The 16,889-nt window shown below is 43.4% G+C and overlaps 2 protein-coding genes across 5 annotated transcripts; one reads left to right on the plus strand and one right to left on the minus strand.

Moving 5' to 3' along the window:
• Positions 1-1,154: 1,154 nt before the first annotated feature.
• LIAS (lipoic acid synthetase) lies at positions 1,155-10,610 on the minus strand. Of its 4 annotated transcripts, none has more exons than XM_066317129.1 (11): positions 10,455-10,606; positions 9,197-9,369; positions 8,462-8,555; positions 7,612-7,692; positions 7,211-7,367; positions 6,348-6,405; positions 5,175-5,303; positions 4,281-4,426; positions 3,942-4,012; positions 3,090-3,201; positions 1,155-2,095 (listed from the first exon to the last, which is right to left on the minus strand). In XM_066317129.1, exons 1-11 carry the CDS (start codon positions 10,530-10,532, stop codon positions 2,043-2,045), a joined length of 1,152 nt encoding a protein of 383 aa, XP_066173226.1. In that variant the 5' UTR covers positions 10,533-10,606; the 3' UTR covers positions 1,155-2,042. The 4 variants fall into 4 exon arrangements, with proteins under 4 accessions (XP_066173226.1, XP_066173225.1, XP_066173227.1 ...); XM_066317128.1 differs by having other exon boundaries at positions 7,211-7,457; XM_066317130.1 differs by lacking the exon at positions 3,090-3,201 and having other exon boundaries at positions 7,211-7,457; positions 10,455-10,610.
• Positions 10,592-15,784, plus strand: RPL9 (ribosomal protein L9). Its single transcript, XM_066317132.1, has 8 exons — positions 10,592-10,683; positions 11,054-11,100; positions 11,181-11,296; positions 12,123-12,218; positions 12,526-12,658; positions 14,059-14,139; positions 14,573-14,686; positions 15,684-15,784. Exons 2-7 carry the CDS (start codon positions 11,055-11,057, stop codon positions 14,677-14,679), a joined length of 579 nt encoding a protein of 192 aa, XP_066173229.1. The 5' UTR covers positions 10,592-10,683; position 11,054; the 3' UTR covers positions 14,680-14,686; positions 15,684-15,784.
• The last annotated feature ends 1,105 nt before the right edge of the window (positions 15,785-16,889 follow it).

Here is a 16,889-nt window from a genome sequence, read left to right on the forward strand (position 1 = left end):
AGCAACTCACAAGAGAATTTTAACATGACACAATATTGGACTGTTTCAAGCAGCATTATTTTTCTCACTGTGCAATGTTCTCTTGTTCCAGTTTGATAATGGCTGTATGGCTCAGAGCTCCTTTCTTCTATATTTCTACTGTTGATATGCTGAAAGAGCAGTAACTTGGCAGAAATGAAAGTAATATTCTGTTAAAACTGCTCTGTAGCAGATGAAAATCAAAACCATTCTTTACAGAAGGACCTCTAATAAAGGCAGGCAGCTGTTAAATGTGTGGGTATCCTGGAGATGATGTTGCAACCCTCTCTCGTCTCCTGCAGTGGAGGAAGTGTTGAATTTCCTTGCAATGTTTGATAACCTCTCCCTGCTCTAGTACTCAAGTGTACTTTAGCTGAAGCAGGGCATTTTTGGCTCAAAGTATACCTGGGCTTCCCATGACTAGCAATCAGACCTTTTAATTTCTTTTTAAATTTTTATTAATATTGTTCATTAAAAAAAAAAACCAGCCTTGCCTGTCTCTCTGCCCTTACAAAGTACAGCTGTTCTTTTGTTTATCCCTTCTTCCCCTTTGTTCCTCGTGGCTCACATTTCTCTTCCCCTCACACTGGTGAATGAGTATATTCCTTCTTGGTTAAAGTTTTGTCTTCATAATGCTTTAATATTACTGTACTTAATTTTGTGAAGTGTCAGGTGTGCATCACTGGCCTCAGTGGTATAATACTATGTTCATACAAGTTTCTCCTATATATTATCTTGCTAGGTAGTTGTCCTCCTTCTGTCATCTTGCTGAGTTGGTGTGTGCAGGGTCCACTCTCCTTCTACAGATTACAGTAGCTTAAAAAATGCTGATGCCAGTCATAGAATTACCTGCATGATGAGAGTTTGGGACTAGACAGCAAAGTCCTGGGATGTTTCCCAAATAACTTCACAAAGGATACAGGTGAAGTTAGTTAAGAGATGGTATTTAATGTGCATAGCTGAGCATTAGGGAGAGGCAAGTAGAATGTTAATGTACTATATGCCATGTTTTCATTTCTGCTTGAGCTCAGTGTGAGATGCAGTGGATTTCATGTTTCACTCACCATGTGGTTCACTTCTCTGCAGCCAGACCAAGCCTCAAGGGGCAGGTAACCAGACCCACCAAACACAACCACTGGGGTTTTAACTTTCCTTTAATGACAAGACAATAGCCATGCAATAGGAGCACAGTACAGAATAGCAGCAGTTCTGCACACTCAATACTAGAGAAGCATCTGTGCAGCTCAGTGGGGTTTGTTACAGTCACGTACATAAATTAGGGGTAGCTCCATTTATACTCCTACACCAACTGGTTTTCCAAATGGTTTAAATTAATGGTATCTACACGAGGTTAATTGTCTTGCCAGAAAGGACATTTTGTTTTCTTTAGCTTGTTACCTTATATATACTAAGGCTCACACTTGGAGACAAGCAAGCTCTGGAAAAGCTTTAGCTATCCAAATGGTACAGCTCATTTTCTCTGATGCAGATGATACCATCTTTTGAAGGAGTATCACTACACTGTCTCTCTAGCTCTGTTGAAGAAAGCCCTAATCTGGGGCATTATCATGTACAGAGTCTTTCTTTATAACTCCTACAGTTCCCAGAGCCTCTGCAAGCTTATGTTACATAACAGTAAACCAAAGTATCAGTACCTTTCAAATTACTAGCAGCACCTTCACAGGTATTAACTGCAGCAATGCTGACTGTCCTAGGAGACCTAGAAATCTGCCCAGCCTTTGTTCCCAGCTTACTTTGATTTCTTCCACCTCAGTTCCATCACTCTTTCAAAATTGCTTCTATCTTCTGTCTTTTTTCCTGAATACGAGAAGTACTCTGTTGTAGCTTTGCCAGGAGAAATGAGGTAAAATAATGTGTTTTGATGAGAAAAAATCGTTCTGGAAAGATAGTAAGTTTATTCATATAGCCACCATCTGTTCTTCTGCATTTCTGAACTGAGTATAATTATGCACTGAGAAAAGGATTCTTAAAAGTGGGTGCTTTAAATAGGTTCACACTCCTTTTCAGATGGCTTTTGTCTTTCTTTTTTCTACTAAGTTCTTCAAGAAGAATTCACCTAATTAAAAGGAAAAAAATAAACACCAAAATGATTTGTAGGTATTTCAATAAGGCAAAAGAATGCATTCTTATTTAACATGAGTGCTCTATTCTATAATACAATTGTTTTTGCCAATTGTTTTGTTATTTTATAGGAATTCAATTCTATATAACAGCATTTCCAATACATACAGCAGAGATCTAAAAAACCCTCAAAACTATAATCCAACACACAACCCCTCGACTCCCAAAATCCTGATTTTCCTCCCATCCAGTTTTATGAAATAGCTCTGTTGCTTTGTGCATTACAACAGGCAAGAGTGAAATAATTTAATTAAAATTTAATTCCTGTTTCATAAAGTATCAGCAAGTTATACTGAAACCTGCTACAAATCTTGTTTGAGCTGGCATTAAAACAGACTGAGCAGCACAGTACTCCAGATGAGTCTTCTCTGCTACTTCCTTAGGAAAAAAAGCAGGATGTTGTACCTACACAACAGTTCTATTAATTTCAGCTGCTACTTCATACCCAGTGCTTTGTCAGAAATAGTACTGCCATAAGCACCTCTAATTATTTTTAAAGCACTGTAAATAAATTCTGCCTAAAGCAACAAAATTACATCACAACCGACCAAGGACCTCACTGAACCCAGAAGCATTCAAGAGACAGAACATGAAGGAAAACTTGGAAATTTGGTACCCTTTATCCTGCCTCACACATTAACTGTAGTACAGAATAGGTTTGGAAAAAGCAACTAGGTTAAGCAGCACTGCAATTATACAAATACTAATTACTGTCATACTGATGCATTTGGATGACCAATAGGAAATTCAAAATTTCAAATTTTGAATTCCAAATAGGAAATAGCATAAATAATTTTTTTTTTAAATTCAGGTAAGTATATGAGGTGTCCTTGAGCTCAGGTGAGCTTTGTTGCACATTACTTCACTGTTTTAGTTTTGTATAATAAAATATGACATGCTAAATAATCCAAGGCCTTTCAGTAATTTACCTGCTTTATAGGAAGAGCGCACTAAAGGCCCGCTAGCAGTGTAATGGAATCCAAGATCATTTCCTACTTTTTCCCAGTACTTAAACTTCTCAGGAGTAATGTACTCCTCCACCTGGGGGAAAAGAATTAATTTTGCTCAGGTATTAATGCAAAGGAAATTGCTGTAGCTAGCATACAGTGAAATGAAATACAGTTACATTGCAAGTTCAAAACTTTATACTCCAAAGCTTTCATCAGTGAAATCAACTGAATTTTTGCTCCACTTTCTACCAAATACATCTATTTTATCTGCTTTACATATTTAGCTGAAAAGTTCAGAATTTAATTTCTAGTTGTTGTTTTACCATTTTCTTCATTCTGCTTTTGAATGGTCCTTTTGAGATCTTTTTTTCTGTCCAAGTTAGTGAAAAATCACAATAGCCCTACAAATCTCTTCACTAACAGTTAATTCAGTGAAACACAGGAACAGGACAGAGAGCAAATTTCTGGACAGATTGCAGAAGCAGAAAATGGTAAATTTCCCAGCTGAAGTGGCACCAATAAGGGAGAGCCTGTAAGACAGTGAAGGGACACTGACTTGAGCAATTAGGTTTGAGACATACACTGAAGCTCTTGTTTTCCAGAATCATGCCTCAGCTCCAGCTGTCTCCCTGGCTAACAGCAGAAACTAGCACTGGGAAATCTGCAGAAGATGGAAGCTGGCTGAGGTCATTTTTAATGAAGAGCCCCTAACAGATAATCATTGTCCTGCTAAACAAGGAAGGAAATTTTTCCCAACATCTGCAGTTAGGGTAAGGATGACTGTGCAAGGTAGGGAACATAACTCTGCCTGTAAAGTAAAGGCACTTTTACCTTTAGGTGACGTTTTGTTGGTTGCATATACTGTCCTAGAGTCAAACAATCTACATCTGCTTCCCGCAGTACTGTAAAAACAAAATTCCTTGTTAGTGGCAGAAGGACGACAAGGGGAATAATGGATTTACTTGTCAAATTGAATCTGTAAGCAATAAGAAGACAAAATATTTCAGAAATTCAGTCTTTTTAAACTAAACTTTTATTTTTCAATAGAACTTGGAAAACATTTCCTGCACCAAACTGATTTGCATGTAGAGGCAAAGATGCTTACAGCTGTTTTCCAACACATATAATTCATACCTGTGAATTCTGGCATCTGTTTCAACACTAACTTACATTTCATCGTGGAATATATTTGTTCATCTGTCTCGCCAAGCCCCAGCATAATGGAGGTTTTGGAAATGACGCCGGGCTGGACCTCTTTGGCGTGTTTCAGCACACGTATGGACTGCTCAAAGTTGGCCCGGGGGTCGCGGACCTTCCTTCGCGCATTTCCAGCACAAGGGGGAAAAACACGTGGAAGGGCACACATTAGTTAGAGACGCCAGGACAGGCGCGTTCTGCCAATTCCTGCCCAGTGGCAGAGCGGAGGGTTTCTGACCGCAGCCGCACACCGCCGACGGGGCCGGGGACTCCCGCCCCAGGCACTGACCGGGGCCGCGCCACGTGCGCCCCCTGCCGGCCGCCGCGGGCTCGGGGGCGGCGCGCGCGGGGCACGCCGGGAACGGGAACGGGCCCGGCCCCGCTCCGCACCCTGCTCCCAGCCCCGCTCCGCACCCTGCTCCCAGCCCGGCCGCTATCCCGGCCCCGCTCCGCACCCTGCTCCCAGCCCCGCTCCGCACCCTGCTCCCAGCCCGGCCCCTATCCCGGCCCCGCTCCGCACCCTGCTCCCAGCCCGGCCCCTATCCCGGCCCCGCTCCGCACCCTGCTCCCAGCCCCGCTCCGCACCCTGCTCCCAGCCCGGCCGCTATCCCGGCCCCGCTCCGCACCCTGCTCCCAGCCCCGCTCCGCACCCTGCTCCCAGCCCGGCCCCTATCCCGGCCCCGCTCCGCACCCTGCTCCCAGCCCGGCCCCTATCCCGGCCCCGCTCCGCACCCGGCCCCTATCGCGGCCCCTATCCCAGCCCCTATCCCGGCTCCCAGCCCGCAGCCCGGTCCTCCATCCCAGTCGCCATCCCGGGCTCGGCTCCGCACCCGGCCCCTATCCCGCACACCCAGAGCCGCTGCTCACCTCTGCAGTTCCGGCACTGTCTCCACGTTGTGGGCATACACGTCCAGCCCCGACAAGGCGACTTTCTCCACTGCTTTAAGGTCCCCTCGGAAATCGGGAGTTAGACATTCCACCAGGATTTTTGGATTCCTGAAAACGAGAGACAAAACGAACATACCCCGTGGCATTTTGTGTCACTGTTGCTGAAGAACTCAAGGTAGCAAAAAAACCCTCAAAACCCTCATAACTGAAGACATGAAACTCTAATAAGCAAACCAAACTTAATTCAGGATAATTCTAAACCAAGAGGTTTCTGCAAACACTTTATAACAAACTCACGTTAAGTTAACCTTACAAAAATAATATATAAACGGTGCACATGAATGTTTGAGACTGTTGGAATTGCTTTTGTATTTATTATTCGGCTTTTGCTGTATTTCAGCTCACATCAGTAAAACCAGGAATGTGTTTTGTTAAGATCTTAGCTCCAAAATACAGAGGAGCTGAAACTCTACTTCTGGAATAAGAAGACTCTGACTCTAGAATCTAGTCTTGGTGTCCAGGAGCCTGATTTCAGCTCAAAAAGGCAGGTAGGGAAAAACTGCAGGAACCCTTGAAGCCCCAAGATACACTGGATAAAGACTTAAATGAGGTCACACAGATAAATTCTGCAGGCAGACAAGTGTGCTGTCAAACTGCATACAGGGCATTGACGTAGGGTGAAGGCAGCACCAGCCAAGGAAAGCAGGAAGGTACAATCCCAGACTTGAAATGGCCACTGAGGCAAAATGAAAAGCAATTTGGTGACTGCTGAATGAGAAACCACTCTTTTGGTCACATGGTGACAGTGTTACCTAACTCTGCTATGTATGAGCCCCAAGCTTCAGGAATGAAAATACCTCAGAAGAATGTATTAATTTCCTGGTAAACCAGCTGTCTGCTCAAAGAAAGAAGCCAGTGCTTAGCTTTAAATAAGCCTGGGAAGAATTGGAAATGCATCCAAAATCAAAACAGTTTGGGGCCATTCTATGAGAAAGATGAAGAAAGAAAGAAAAAAAAGAGGGCACAGACAGGCTTGAGGCAGACTTTTGTATTTGCATGGCCCGTGGAATAACCCAGCTAAAAGAGCTTTGACCTACATGCAGTACCACATTCTACAGTTTTAACAGTAATAGTAATACATCAATGGCATACCTTTCTTTCAGATGCAGGACTGTCTTTGCAAAGTGTTCCGCTCCACCATCAGGCATATCTAGAAGCATTTCAATTATTCAGTTAATCTTTCTGTTCAAGAAATGTATTTACTTATTAGCAAAGCCAAAAAACCCATCCAGATTCAAACTTTAAATGCAAAATAATAAAGCAGTCAAACCCCGCTCTTATCACTTACTCCAAGGGCTTACAAAAGATATCCTACCAAGCCTCTGCATGAAGTCTAAGTGATTGTCTAGGGTAGAGTTCAGATTCACCTGTCTCTAGGTTCCCTGTCTCCCTGAGCACAGAATGGTTTTACCTATTTATGGTTCTGATCTGAAAAACAGTTGTACAAAAATTGAGAAGTATATATATTAGTGCTCTTTTAAGCCCCTTTGAAGCCACTGGTCTTTCCATCATACTGAACAGCCATCATACTGAACAGCTTTTAAAGTGTCTTTCCTCACCAATACAGTGTCACCACAAGAGAGTGACTGCAAGGGAGCTACTTCCTGAGGAAAACACGACTTTCAGTTTTGTTATATATAATATATTCTAGGTTTAGTGTTTGGAAGGAAGCTCTGTAATGGTATTGTATATGAATGTTTGTCTTTTTGCTATCCAAGTAATAGAATGTGGTGTATATATGTGCATGCATTCTGCTAAACATCAGTTATAAAATATTTAGCGTTGTAGTGTTTACTGATGTTTTATTAACAGCGTAATTTCTGTTGTATTTCACCAGACACGGAGAAATACTAAGAATACGTAGGAACTGTGCAAAGTTTCAGCCCTGCTGCCTGCTATAAAACACTCCTGCTGTGCAGATACAAGTGTCCTGGGCCTGTGTGTAGCACACACACCATCTCTGTCCACTGAGGTCAGCACCACGTAGTCCAGGCCCCACTGGGCGATGGCCTTGGCTGTGTTGTACGGCTCCTGCGGGTCCAGCGGAGGCGGGTTCCTTGCGGTCTTTACTGAACAAAACCTGCAGCCCCTGGTGCACGTGTCACCCATCAGCTGCAACATGAAAGACATTCCTGCCTTTACACAGTACACGTCACTATGGCTCAGCTGGGAAACAGCTGTATAAGCTACATTGGGTAAATCCTAAACAGTTAGCAAAAAAAAAAAAAAAAATTAGGACAGTGCCTTACTCCAAATTTATTGTAATAAACCCACTCCACTACAGTAGAGATCCAACAATAGAGTACAATCAGCTCAGACAGTAAGGGAACACTGAAGAAATTGGTTAATGACTTACCATAATAGTAGCTGTGGCTGTGGCATATTCCCCACCTCCCCAGCACTCTCCAATGTTGGGACAACGTGCTTCTTCACATACCTGAAGGTGAAAGGCTGTACTGTACTTGGGTTTTTCCATATTATTTTTGCAAATAATTATTGTATTATTGATGGATTTTAATAGTAGCCTACAAACAAAACATAAGTCCTTCTGTGATAAATGAGGTTAACAGTTCCCTGCTGTTTGTAACAAGTCAGTAGAACAGAGAGGAAGAGAACTGCTTCCTGATATGCATTACCATTATTTTCTCTACTTCCAAACTGCAAAAACTGCTCAGCCACATAACTGCCTTATTAATTAGCACAGCCTATCATTAGCATTGATATTTTAAATTTAAAATCTGATAAAATGTTCACAAAGTACGTGATTCATTAAAGCATGAACCTTGTCTGACAAAAAAAAAAAAAAAAAAAAAAAAAGGAAAAAAAACCACTTCCCCACATTCCACCACTTTTTACTATCTGGAAAGTACAACTAATAAAATCTGTACAGTCTTTTTTCATGAAAATCAAGTATGTAACTCTGAAATTGGGTGCACTTCCATTAAAAACAGTTGCACATAAAATCTTCTAATCTCTGGTGATGTAAGTAGTAAATCCCAGTATTTAAAATCACAGTAGGAAAAACACTAAATCTGTTGGATTTACCCTTATTCTTTAGGGGTAAAATTCACTGCTAGCAAAAAGGGTCAGCACTAGGCTTGGTTTCAGCACTGAAGATCATGCAAGACATTATTTCTACCTGTCCTCCACAGAGAAAAATATAAAATTTGCCTTATTTCTACAGGAACATTTGGTGCCAGACTTACCGTATGAAGATTTAAACTTCTCAAGGTATTCTTTAGTTTATTGTAATTCTTTCCCATGGGAATCTTTGTTTTCAGCCATGGAGGAAGATGCAGCCTGAATAACACCAAGCAAACATAAAGATTAATAAACTACTTACATGGTAAATTTTATTAATAGATTTGTTTTAATTTGTTATAGATTCCAGCAAGGAAAGGTCCCTTGAAAACTGTTGCAACTCAGCAATGAAAGTTAATATAATTCATGGCCAGACCAGACTTTTCTTCCCTGTTCATCATCATTCCAACACTCAAGCATGGGAGTTGTCATTGAAATATTTAAAAGTGTTCACAGTTTTAGAGGGATTGAACAGTACCACACTGCAACAACTAATGGCAGCAGATATTGCACAGCTATCACAGTCTGATCAATCTATAAGTGGAAATATGAGGGGTTCAACAATTTTTGAACATAAGTCTTCACTTTTTGTTTTCTCTACCAGTAGTACTTTTTCAACACATTCACCGACTGATGTACATTTGTAATTTAGTTACTGGTACTGAAGAAAATATCACCACAGCTCCACATTTTGTTATGGATTTGAAGTTATTGATACTTGCCCTTTCTTGAATAACCATTAAATTTGCAATGCAGTAAGGTAGAATTTAATAAAGATACATAGCATACATTTTGTAGTCATTACTAAACGTGTAAGATTGTGCTGGGAAGAAAATAAAGTTGTTTAAAATGTCTATTACCTTTCTCCTTTCTCACGCTTTAAATTGCCTTTATACTCAGCCCATGTGCTTTTGTCTGACAGATCTCCAGAGACAAAGTCCTGTAAGTCTGGTCCATTTTGCAGGAAATCTTTCTTTTCCCCCAGCGAAGAACCTGATGTTCCATACTGGTTACACACATGGCTCCCTGACACCTAGAGCAAGCAAAATTGTAATTCATTTAGTAACAAACATGATGGCATCATATACTAAACAACAATTTGCCTTTTTGCTGGTTAACCTATGCTTTGTGTAAGCATTTTCCCAATGGCTTTTAAGTTAAATGTATAATTCTCTTTTATTTTAAGCCTCATGAAACAGACTTATCTATCATAACACCACACTAAGTTATACAGTGTAACATAAAATTCCCCTGTACTCAGCACTGCTGAGGCCACACCTCAAATCCTGTGTGCAGTTCTGGGTCCCTCACTACAATAAAGATGTTGAGGGGCTGGAGGGTGTCCAGAGAAGGGCAGCGGAGCTGGGGAAGGGTCTGGAGCACAAGGCGTGTGAGGAGCAGCTGAGGGAGCTGCGGGTGTTTAACCTGGAGAAAAGGAGGCTCAGGGGGAACTGACTGCTCTCTACAATCGCCTGAAAGGAGGCTGCAGCCAGGTGGGGATTGGTTTCTTCTCCCAGGAAACCAGCCACAGGATGAGAGGACATGGTCTTAAACTTCACCAGGGGAGGCTTAGTTTGGACATCAGGAAGAATTTCTTCCCAGAAAAGGTGATTAGACAGGGGAATGGGCTGCCCAGAGCGGTGGTGGCGTCACCAGGCCCCGGCCCCGGGAGGTGTTTAAGGAAAGACTGGATGTGGCACTCGGTGCCATAGTGCAGTTGACCAGGTGGTGTTTGGTCACAGGGCGGTCTCAATTATCTCAGAGATCTTTCCAACCTAACAGATTCTGTGAAATAACATTGTGTGTGTTACTCCGGTGTTTCGGGGCCGCAGGAAGCGGCGTTGCCGTGGTTCCTGTGACTGCCGGCCGCTGTCCCGTTGGAGCGGGGCCGTGGCTCGGTGTCCTGGGGATGCATGTGCCCGTGCGGGGCTGGGACGGTCCTTCCCGGGGTCTGCCCGCGGCCACCGCGCGTTGTCCCGCGCCGCCACCACACACCCGCCCGGCACCGGTGCGGCGGTGCGCCCCGCGGGGTCTCCTCCTGCCCTGCCACACCGCGCGCCCTCCACCCGCCCGGCCCGTCCTGCTGCCGGCGGCCCCGGGGCACACGGCGCGACTCACCCGGGCCCGATCCCGCGGCACCAGCAGCCCCCGGGCGGCAGCAGCCCCGCACCGGCCCCGCGGCAGCAGCAGCGACATGGCGGCACCCGGCCCGATCGATGCGCTCGGCTAGCTCGGCTACTCTTGCCTATTGGACGGCTCCCCCGGCGTGATGACGTCACGTGACTGGAGCAACTACAAATACGTGATGACGTCACACGCTGTCTCTTTTGGCCCCGCGCTCTGCGAGGTGAGGCCGAATGGCGCCGCCGGGATCGCCTGAGCTCACCGGGATAATCCGGGAACATCCGCGGCGCGCAGCCCCCCAGCACCCGGCCCGCGCGGGGGCAGCCCCTCGTGGCGGCGCTGGGTCCCGCCGGCGCCTCCTGTCCCGCACTCTGCGCAGCTGGGCCCGGGGTCGGCGCCTTCCCGGCAAGGCCCCGTTGAGGCCGCCGCGTCCCGCGGCGCTCCGGGCCCGGGCGGGGGGCGCCCGTGCGGAGAGCGGAGCCCGGCGGTGGCAGCGCGGGAGGGAGCGCGGGGTAGCGCGGGGGAGGAGCGGGCGGGGTCCCCGCGGGCACAAGGCCGGGGGAGCCTCCAGCCTTACTCGTTGTCTCCCGCAGGATGAAGACCATCCTCAGCAACCAGACCGTGGACATCCCCGAACAAGGTCAGTCCGCGCCGCGTTTGGGAGGCGCCCGGCGGTGCCGCCCCCGCAGCCCGTAACGCGTGTCCGCCTTTGGTTCGCAGTTGGAGTTTCGCTGAAGGGCCGGACGGTCATTGTGAAGGGGCCCCGAGGAACCCTGCGGAGAGATTTTAACCACATCAATGTGGAGCTGTCCCTCCTGGGAAAGAAGCACAAGAAGGTGAGTGCTGCACAGGCTGCTTCGCTGCCCGGAGACAGAGGGGAGCTTTACAGCAGGGGAGCTTTACAGCTGGCTTAAAAACATTTTGGTGGTGTAGGAGCGTGATCAGAAATGTTCAGCTGCGAGTGTGTTGTTCGGTAGATTTTGCTTATTCCTGTGTTTTTTAAGAGAGAGGTTGGTCTGCTGGAGACATGGGGCCTCCTCAGACACTGGGAGGGCCCACGTCGATTGCATTCTTCTGTAGTGACAGTTATAGGGAAAGGGGTTGATCATTGTATGCTCTTCTACAAACTGGTTCTTTCAGAGGATAAAAATCAGTTTATTGGATTTCCAGAAACTGCAAGTTACATGAGGAGAGTAGATATTTTATAAATAAATGCTCTCATATTGTCTTAAAAATATAAGAAAATATGCGAGTGATTGATTTCAGCTACTCTTTCACAGTGCTTGAATATTTCATTAAGATAGTGGATCCATGCATAGTGTTTCATTTAAGTTAATTATGCATAGGAGGCAGACTTTGAAACAGCATGCTTAGCAATTGCTAATACACCCTTTAGCTCAAGATTCTGTGTTTATCTATCCCAGCTCTTTTGAAGACTTGTTAGTGGCAAGACTTTAAGAAAACAAACATTTCTCACGTGTCTTGTGGTTAGGATTTAAGGTGGGCCTTTAGTCTGTCAAAGAAACAAAATCGTTCTGTGTTTTTGGTTGGTGGGCGTTAAGTACTTCATCTGAAAGTTTTGCTCCTTATTTGTCACAAAATTATTTTGTTGTTGGTTTTGAAGTGTAGCTGAAGGCTTCGTTACTGTGTTTTTTGATGCAGCTGCGTGTTGACAAGTGGTGGGGTAACAGAAAGGAGCTGGCGACAGTTCGGACGATTTGCAGCCATGTACAGAACATGATCAAGGGGGTCACTCTGGTGAGTTGTGTTTGGACCCAGGATAGCTGCTGTCTGTTTTGTTACTTGCAGTGAGAGCCTTTTACTCTATGGAGGGAGAGCATTTCTAAGCATCTAAGATGCAGCTTCTTCCTCCTTCTGCTTTTTGTCCTGCCTTTGCTGTCAGGCAAGTTCTGCAGGTGGAGCAAAGCACAAATGTCTCTTGGGCTCAGTGTCCTGCCCTTTAGCAGAAGCCGTTGATACACCTTGCCTTTAGTTTCTCCTGTAAAGCTGTTGTGCCTTTTGGGCGTGTTCAGCATTCAATACCCAGTTGTGTCCCGCATCCCAGGGCTTTCGCTACAAGATGCGGTCGGTGTACGCACACTTCCCCATCAACGTTGTCATTCAGGACAACGGCTCGCTGGTGGAGATCCGGAACTTCCTGGGAGAGAAGTACATCCGAAGGGTGCGCATGAGGCCAGGTGAGTGTTTCTGGAGATGTGTTCTGCTGGTTTTAACTAGGCTTTCCAAGCTGTGTCCTTTGGGCTCTGCCACTGAGAATGGGAGAGGATGAATAATGGTTGGAGCAGCGTGTGCTTGTCGGAATTTACATGATCTTATGATACCATTGCTGTTGGATTTGTCATTAATAGTGCCTCTGTAATTTATGTCAACTAGTGAGAGCTAGCTAATAACCAGTCTGGAATTAGTAATACAGGGAGTCCTAGATTTACTTTAGTCACTGGGAGATTTTAACTGTTTGTAGTTAGTAACCTGCAGGTGCTTAATGTTAGATTTGTGTTTCTGTTTTGAAACATTATACATGAACTAGTTTCATACCACATCATAGTTTTGGTCTTTAAGGTGTTCTAGTTTAAATTTGCTGATTATCTAGGAGCATGCACAATAAACTTAAAAATTGCCATCTTATTAGATGTTACTACACCTTGCACACTTGGAGTTTCAGTAAAATGTCTAACAGAAAAGCTGGCACTTGATGGAGCTTGTTAAACTCTTGAAAGGAGGCAAAAACCATGTCATAAACACATACGTAAAAACTGTAGGAAAGACTTCCCTTATCTATTTGGTTTTTTTCTAATTTCATTTCTGGTGAGGGTAAGGAGCTGTGGGTAAGGACATTTAATGTGACTGATGATGTTTTGGTGTGGCTGTAGAAGAATGCATCAGACTTTTCCCAAAACACTGGTAGATAACAGTGCAGAGTTATAGGGGGTTTGATTTATTGTGGGATATTAAGGGTGGGGTTGGTTATTATACTAGATTTTTTTAAACTCAGCATTTACTGTTAGTAAAAGGCTGGCTTAAAAGCTGATTGCTGTTGATTAAGTAGATCAAACTGTAAAAACTTGTTTTTCTCCTTACAAGTTCAAGTTTCCTATTAGATTCTTGAATGTTTACTCCTTATGAGTATTTGCAGTATTGCTAGTGTAAACACAGTACATGACACGATGGGGGTGGGTGGTTTTTAATGCCTTTTAATTGGGATGACTCCAGTTTTATCTCAATGAGCACAAGCCAGTGGGAGCTGGCACCACCTGGCTGACAGAGCCGTGCTGGCAAAAGCACTGGCTTGTACATAGTGTTGGTGATTGATGCTCTAATCTAATAATGGGTAGGCAGGGCTATCCCTTCAGTGGCTTTCACTCCAGAGCATGGCTTGCACTAATCTTTCAATTTTGAAATTCTGGGGGGGAGGACAAACTCTGGAATGGACTTAAGAGACTCTATTTAACAAAGTCATAGAAGCTAATGTCTTGAATACTATTGTCTAGATATGTAAATTGGGACAGGATATTAGTATTGTTTCTTTAATACACTTAACACCTTCAACAGTGTGGATTATGTGTTTGCCTTTCCTTAGGTGTTACCTGTGCAGTATCTCAAGCCCAGAAAGATGAGCTGATCCTTGAAGGGAATGATATTGAGTTGGTCTCCAATTCAGGTTTGTGAAAGTAGATGTGTGGAAAATAATATGGAAACTTCTATCTGAAGATGTCAGCTTAGCAAACTCTTTACCTCAAACCCTGAGGTAAACAACAGACCAAATTTTATTTTGCTCTAGTCACTGTAATTGCTTTTCATAGTTCTTTACTCTGTTTCTGAGCTTGAAGATGTTTTTATAATTCTGCAGAACCTTATGGCCTTTTTGGTACCCAGCTTTTCAGTTGTACATGTGTGCAGTAATGAAGTGCCACTGCCCTGAGTTGCTAAGATAAGCTCAGTGAAATGCATCCTATTTTCTTTAGACCTTACAGGATTTTAAGTTGCTAATTTCTGTCTCTAGATGACAGTCCTGTTTGTTAGTTGAAATACAGGAGCATAACCAAAGGCTACAGTAAGTTGGCTTTGTGCTAATGGTCTCACTCCGTCTGCAGCTGCCTTGATCCAGCAAGCCACCACAGTCAAGAACAAGGATATCAGGAAGTTCTTGGATGGTATCTATGTCTCTGAGAAAGGAACAGTGCAGCAGGCAGATGAATAAAACTCAGGTTGGTGTTATCTTAATACACATTGTACATCTTCTCTGTAGAGATGGGGACTTAACAAGGTTTATCTGCTTCAACATGGCCGTGGTTAAACAACAGGGATGAAATTTTGTTTGTAACAGGTGTCATAAGATGCATCGTAAGAGTTGAATTTTGCTAGGTCTTTCAACAGCAGTTTTCCATCTTTCATCAACTTGGCATTTTGCTACTGTATGGAGACAACCTGTCTCTCCAATGCTGTACTCTGCACTGTGAATGCAAGCTGCAGTGCTGGATAAGAATTTAAAATCAGCTGACAGGGTCTGACAGACTACTTTGCAGCTATTTACAAGAAGACCTCAGGCTAATGTTCTTCCTGGTTGGACACTGCCCTCACTAAAATAGTGGATAGCACCCAATTATTTATAAGGGTCTTCCCAGCAGTTAGTATCTAAATGCTGGTAAACAGGTCAGTTTAACAAGGACAATTATTTACATTGTCTGGGGGCATTTGTTGCTGAGGTTCAGCACAAGGATTTGGGGATAACTTAGGGATTTAAACTGCTAAAGGAGTTTGATGCATTTCACCTGTGTGTGGTTTCATATGCAGTACAAAACACATGTACAGGATGAGATAGTCTGACTTGCAAATAAATTCTATGTTGTGTGCCTTCAGAACCTAAGCTTGAGGCAGATTAATAAAGTGTGTTTCATAAACCCATTGTTTTTTAAATCACCATCCAGATACGAAACATTTGCAAGCCTCCAAAAAAAAAACTTCTTGTGCTGTTCCAAGTGCCATGAGAGATGGAACAACTTAGATTTGTTGAACAGTTGAGCTGTTGTGCTTGAAGGCATCTTTAAATTATCTTCTCTGTGTAAAATCAAACATTTTTTTAGCTATTGATGTCTGTCTTGCGTTAAAATCATCAGCTAAATTAACATCAAATGGTTATAAACTTTCAGTTTCACATCTGCATTGCTAAAACCTTTCTAAAAGCTCTTTATTTTTTATTTACAGATGTCTGGATTCTAATAGAAACTACCGTGAGACACTGTACCAGCAATGCCAGCTGGTACCAAGGTGTTTACCAGAGGTTTAATAAAACAAATTCTATTTCATATCTTGGGTTTGTTTGGTTTTGGTTTTTTTGTTTTTTTTTCTTAAAGAACTAAATGATTGCATGAACCTGGTGGCGTTTAGAGACGAGATTGCACACTAGGTCCACACTACCAATGTGTTTTCAAACCATCAAATTTCATTCAGACTGAAAGACTGGTCAGAGACTGGTAGGGCAATGTGCAGGCCATGCTACCATGATCTTCCTGTGACAAAGTCATGAAGTGGCATATTTGAGTCACAGCCTTAAGGAATAGTAAAAGCATTGTTCTTACAGAGGGGAGACCAATGTTCTTTCACCTCTTTTCTCAGGCCTAAGATTTGTGATGACAGAATCTGAAATAGGTAAAAAACAAAACTGAAATCAGTAGAACTAGACTTGTAAGACCATTTAAACTAAATACATAGATAGAAGCAGTAGTCTGAAAATATGAAACTTTATTTTTATTGCTCAGTTAAGAAAACAAAGGACTTGACCTCAAAGCTCAGAGTGTACTGCTGTTTCACCAGCAGTTATCTGTGTTATCTGGGGATACAGCTTTATTTCTTCACTACTAATCTTGCCATGTAGCAACATCTAACTGGGAGGTTGCACTATTTCTGTGCAGTAGTAAAATCCACATTGTCACTTGCTCCATTCAGTTTGGAAAAAATACATGAAATACAGGGATGGTGCAGAAACATACTTGGCAACAAGTTGCTTAAGCATCCCACACATGTTAAGAAATCCCAAAAATTGCCCAGAGGTCCACTTGTGTAATGACAAGTGCAATTTACATTCATCACTCTATTGAGTGGGTTAATTGTTACTATTCATTGAGATCTTCTCTGATAGTAAAAATTTTTATGGCTGCCCCATTTTGGAGATGAAAAATAGTGATTGTATATTGTTTTGTCTCCAGTTATATTTGCTTAAAACTACTTCACCCAGTCTGTAAGGGATGCCTGTTGGTCAATAATGGAGTTAACTTGGTTTTGTTTTTTCAGGGGTATCTTCAGAAGCTGGCATGGTACAATTCATTCCTGGTGGTCAGCTGAAGGTTTGTGGGGTTTAATAACATTTTCTTACCCCTAACAGCTGCAGTTTATGCTCAACAGTACTCATAA

The sequence above is a fragment of the Sylvia atricapilla genome, chromosome 4 (assembly GCF_009819655.1).
Source record: "Sylvia atricapilla isolate bSylAtr1 chromosome 4, bSylAtr1.pri, whole genome shotgun sequence".
Taxonomy (NCBI): Eukaryota; Metazoa; Chordata; class Aves; order Passeriformes; family Sylviidae; genus Sylvia; species Sylvia atricapilla.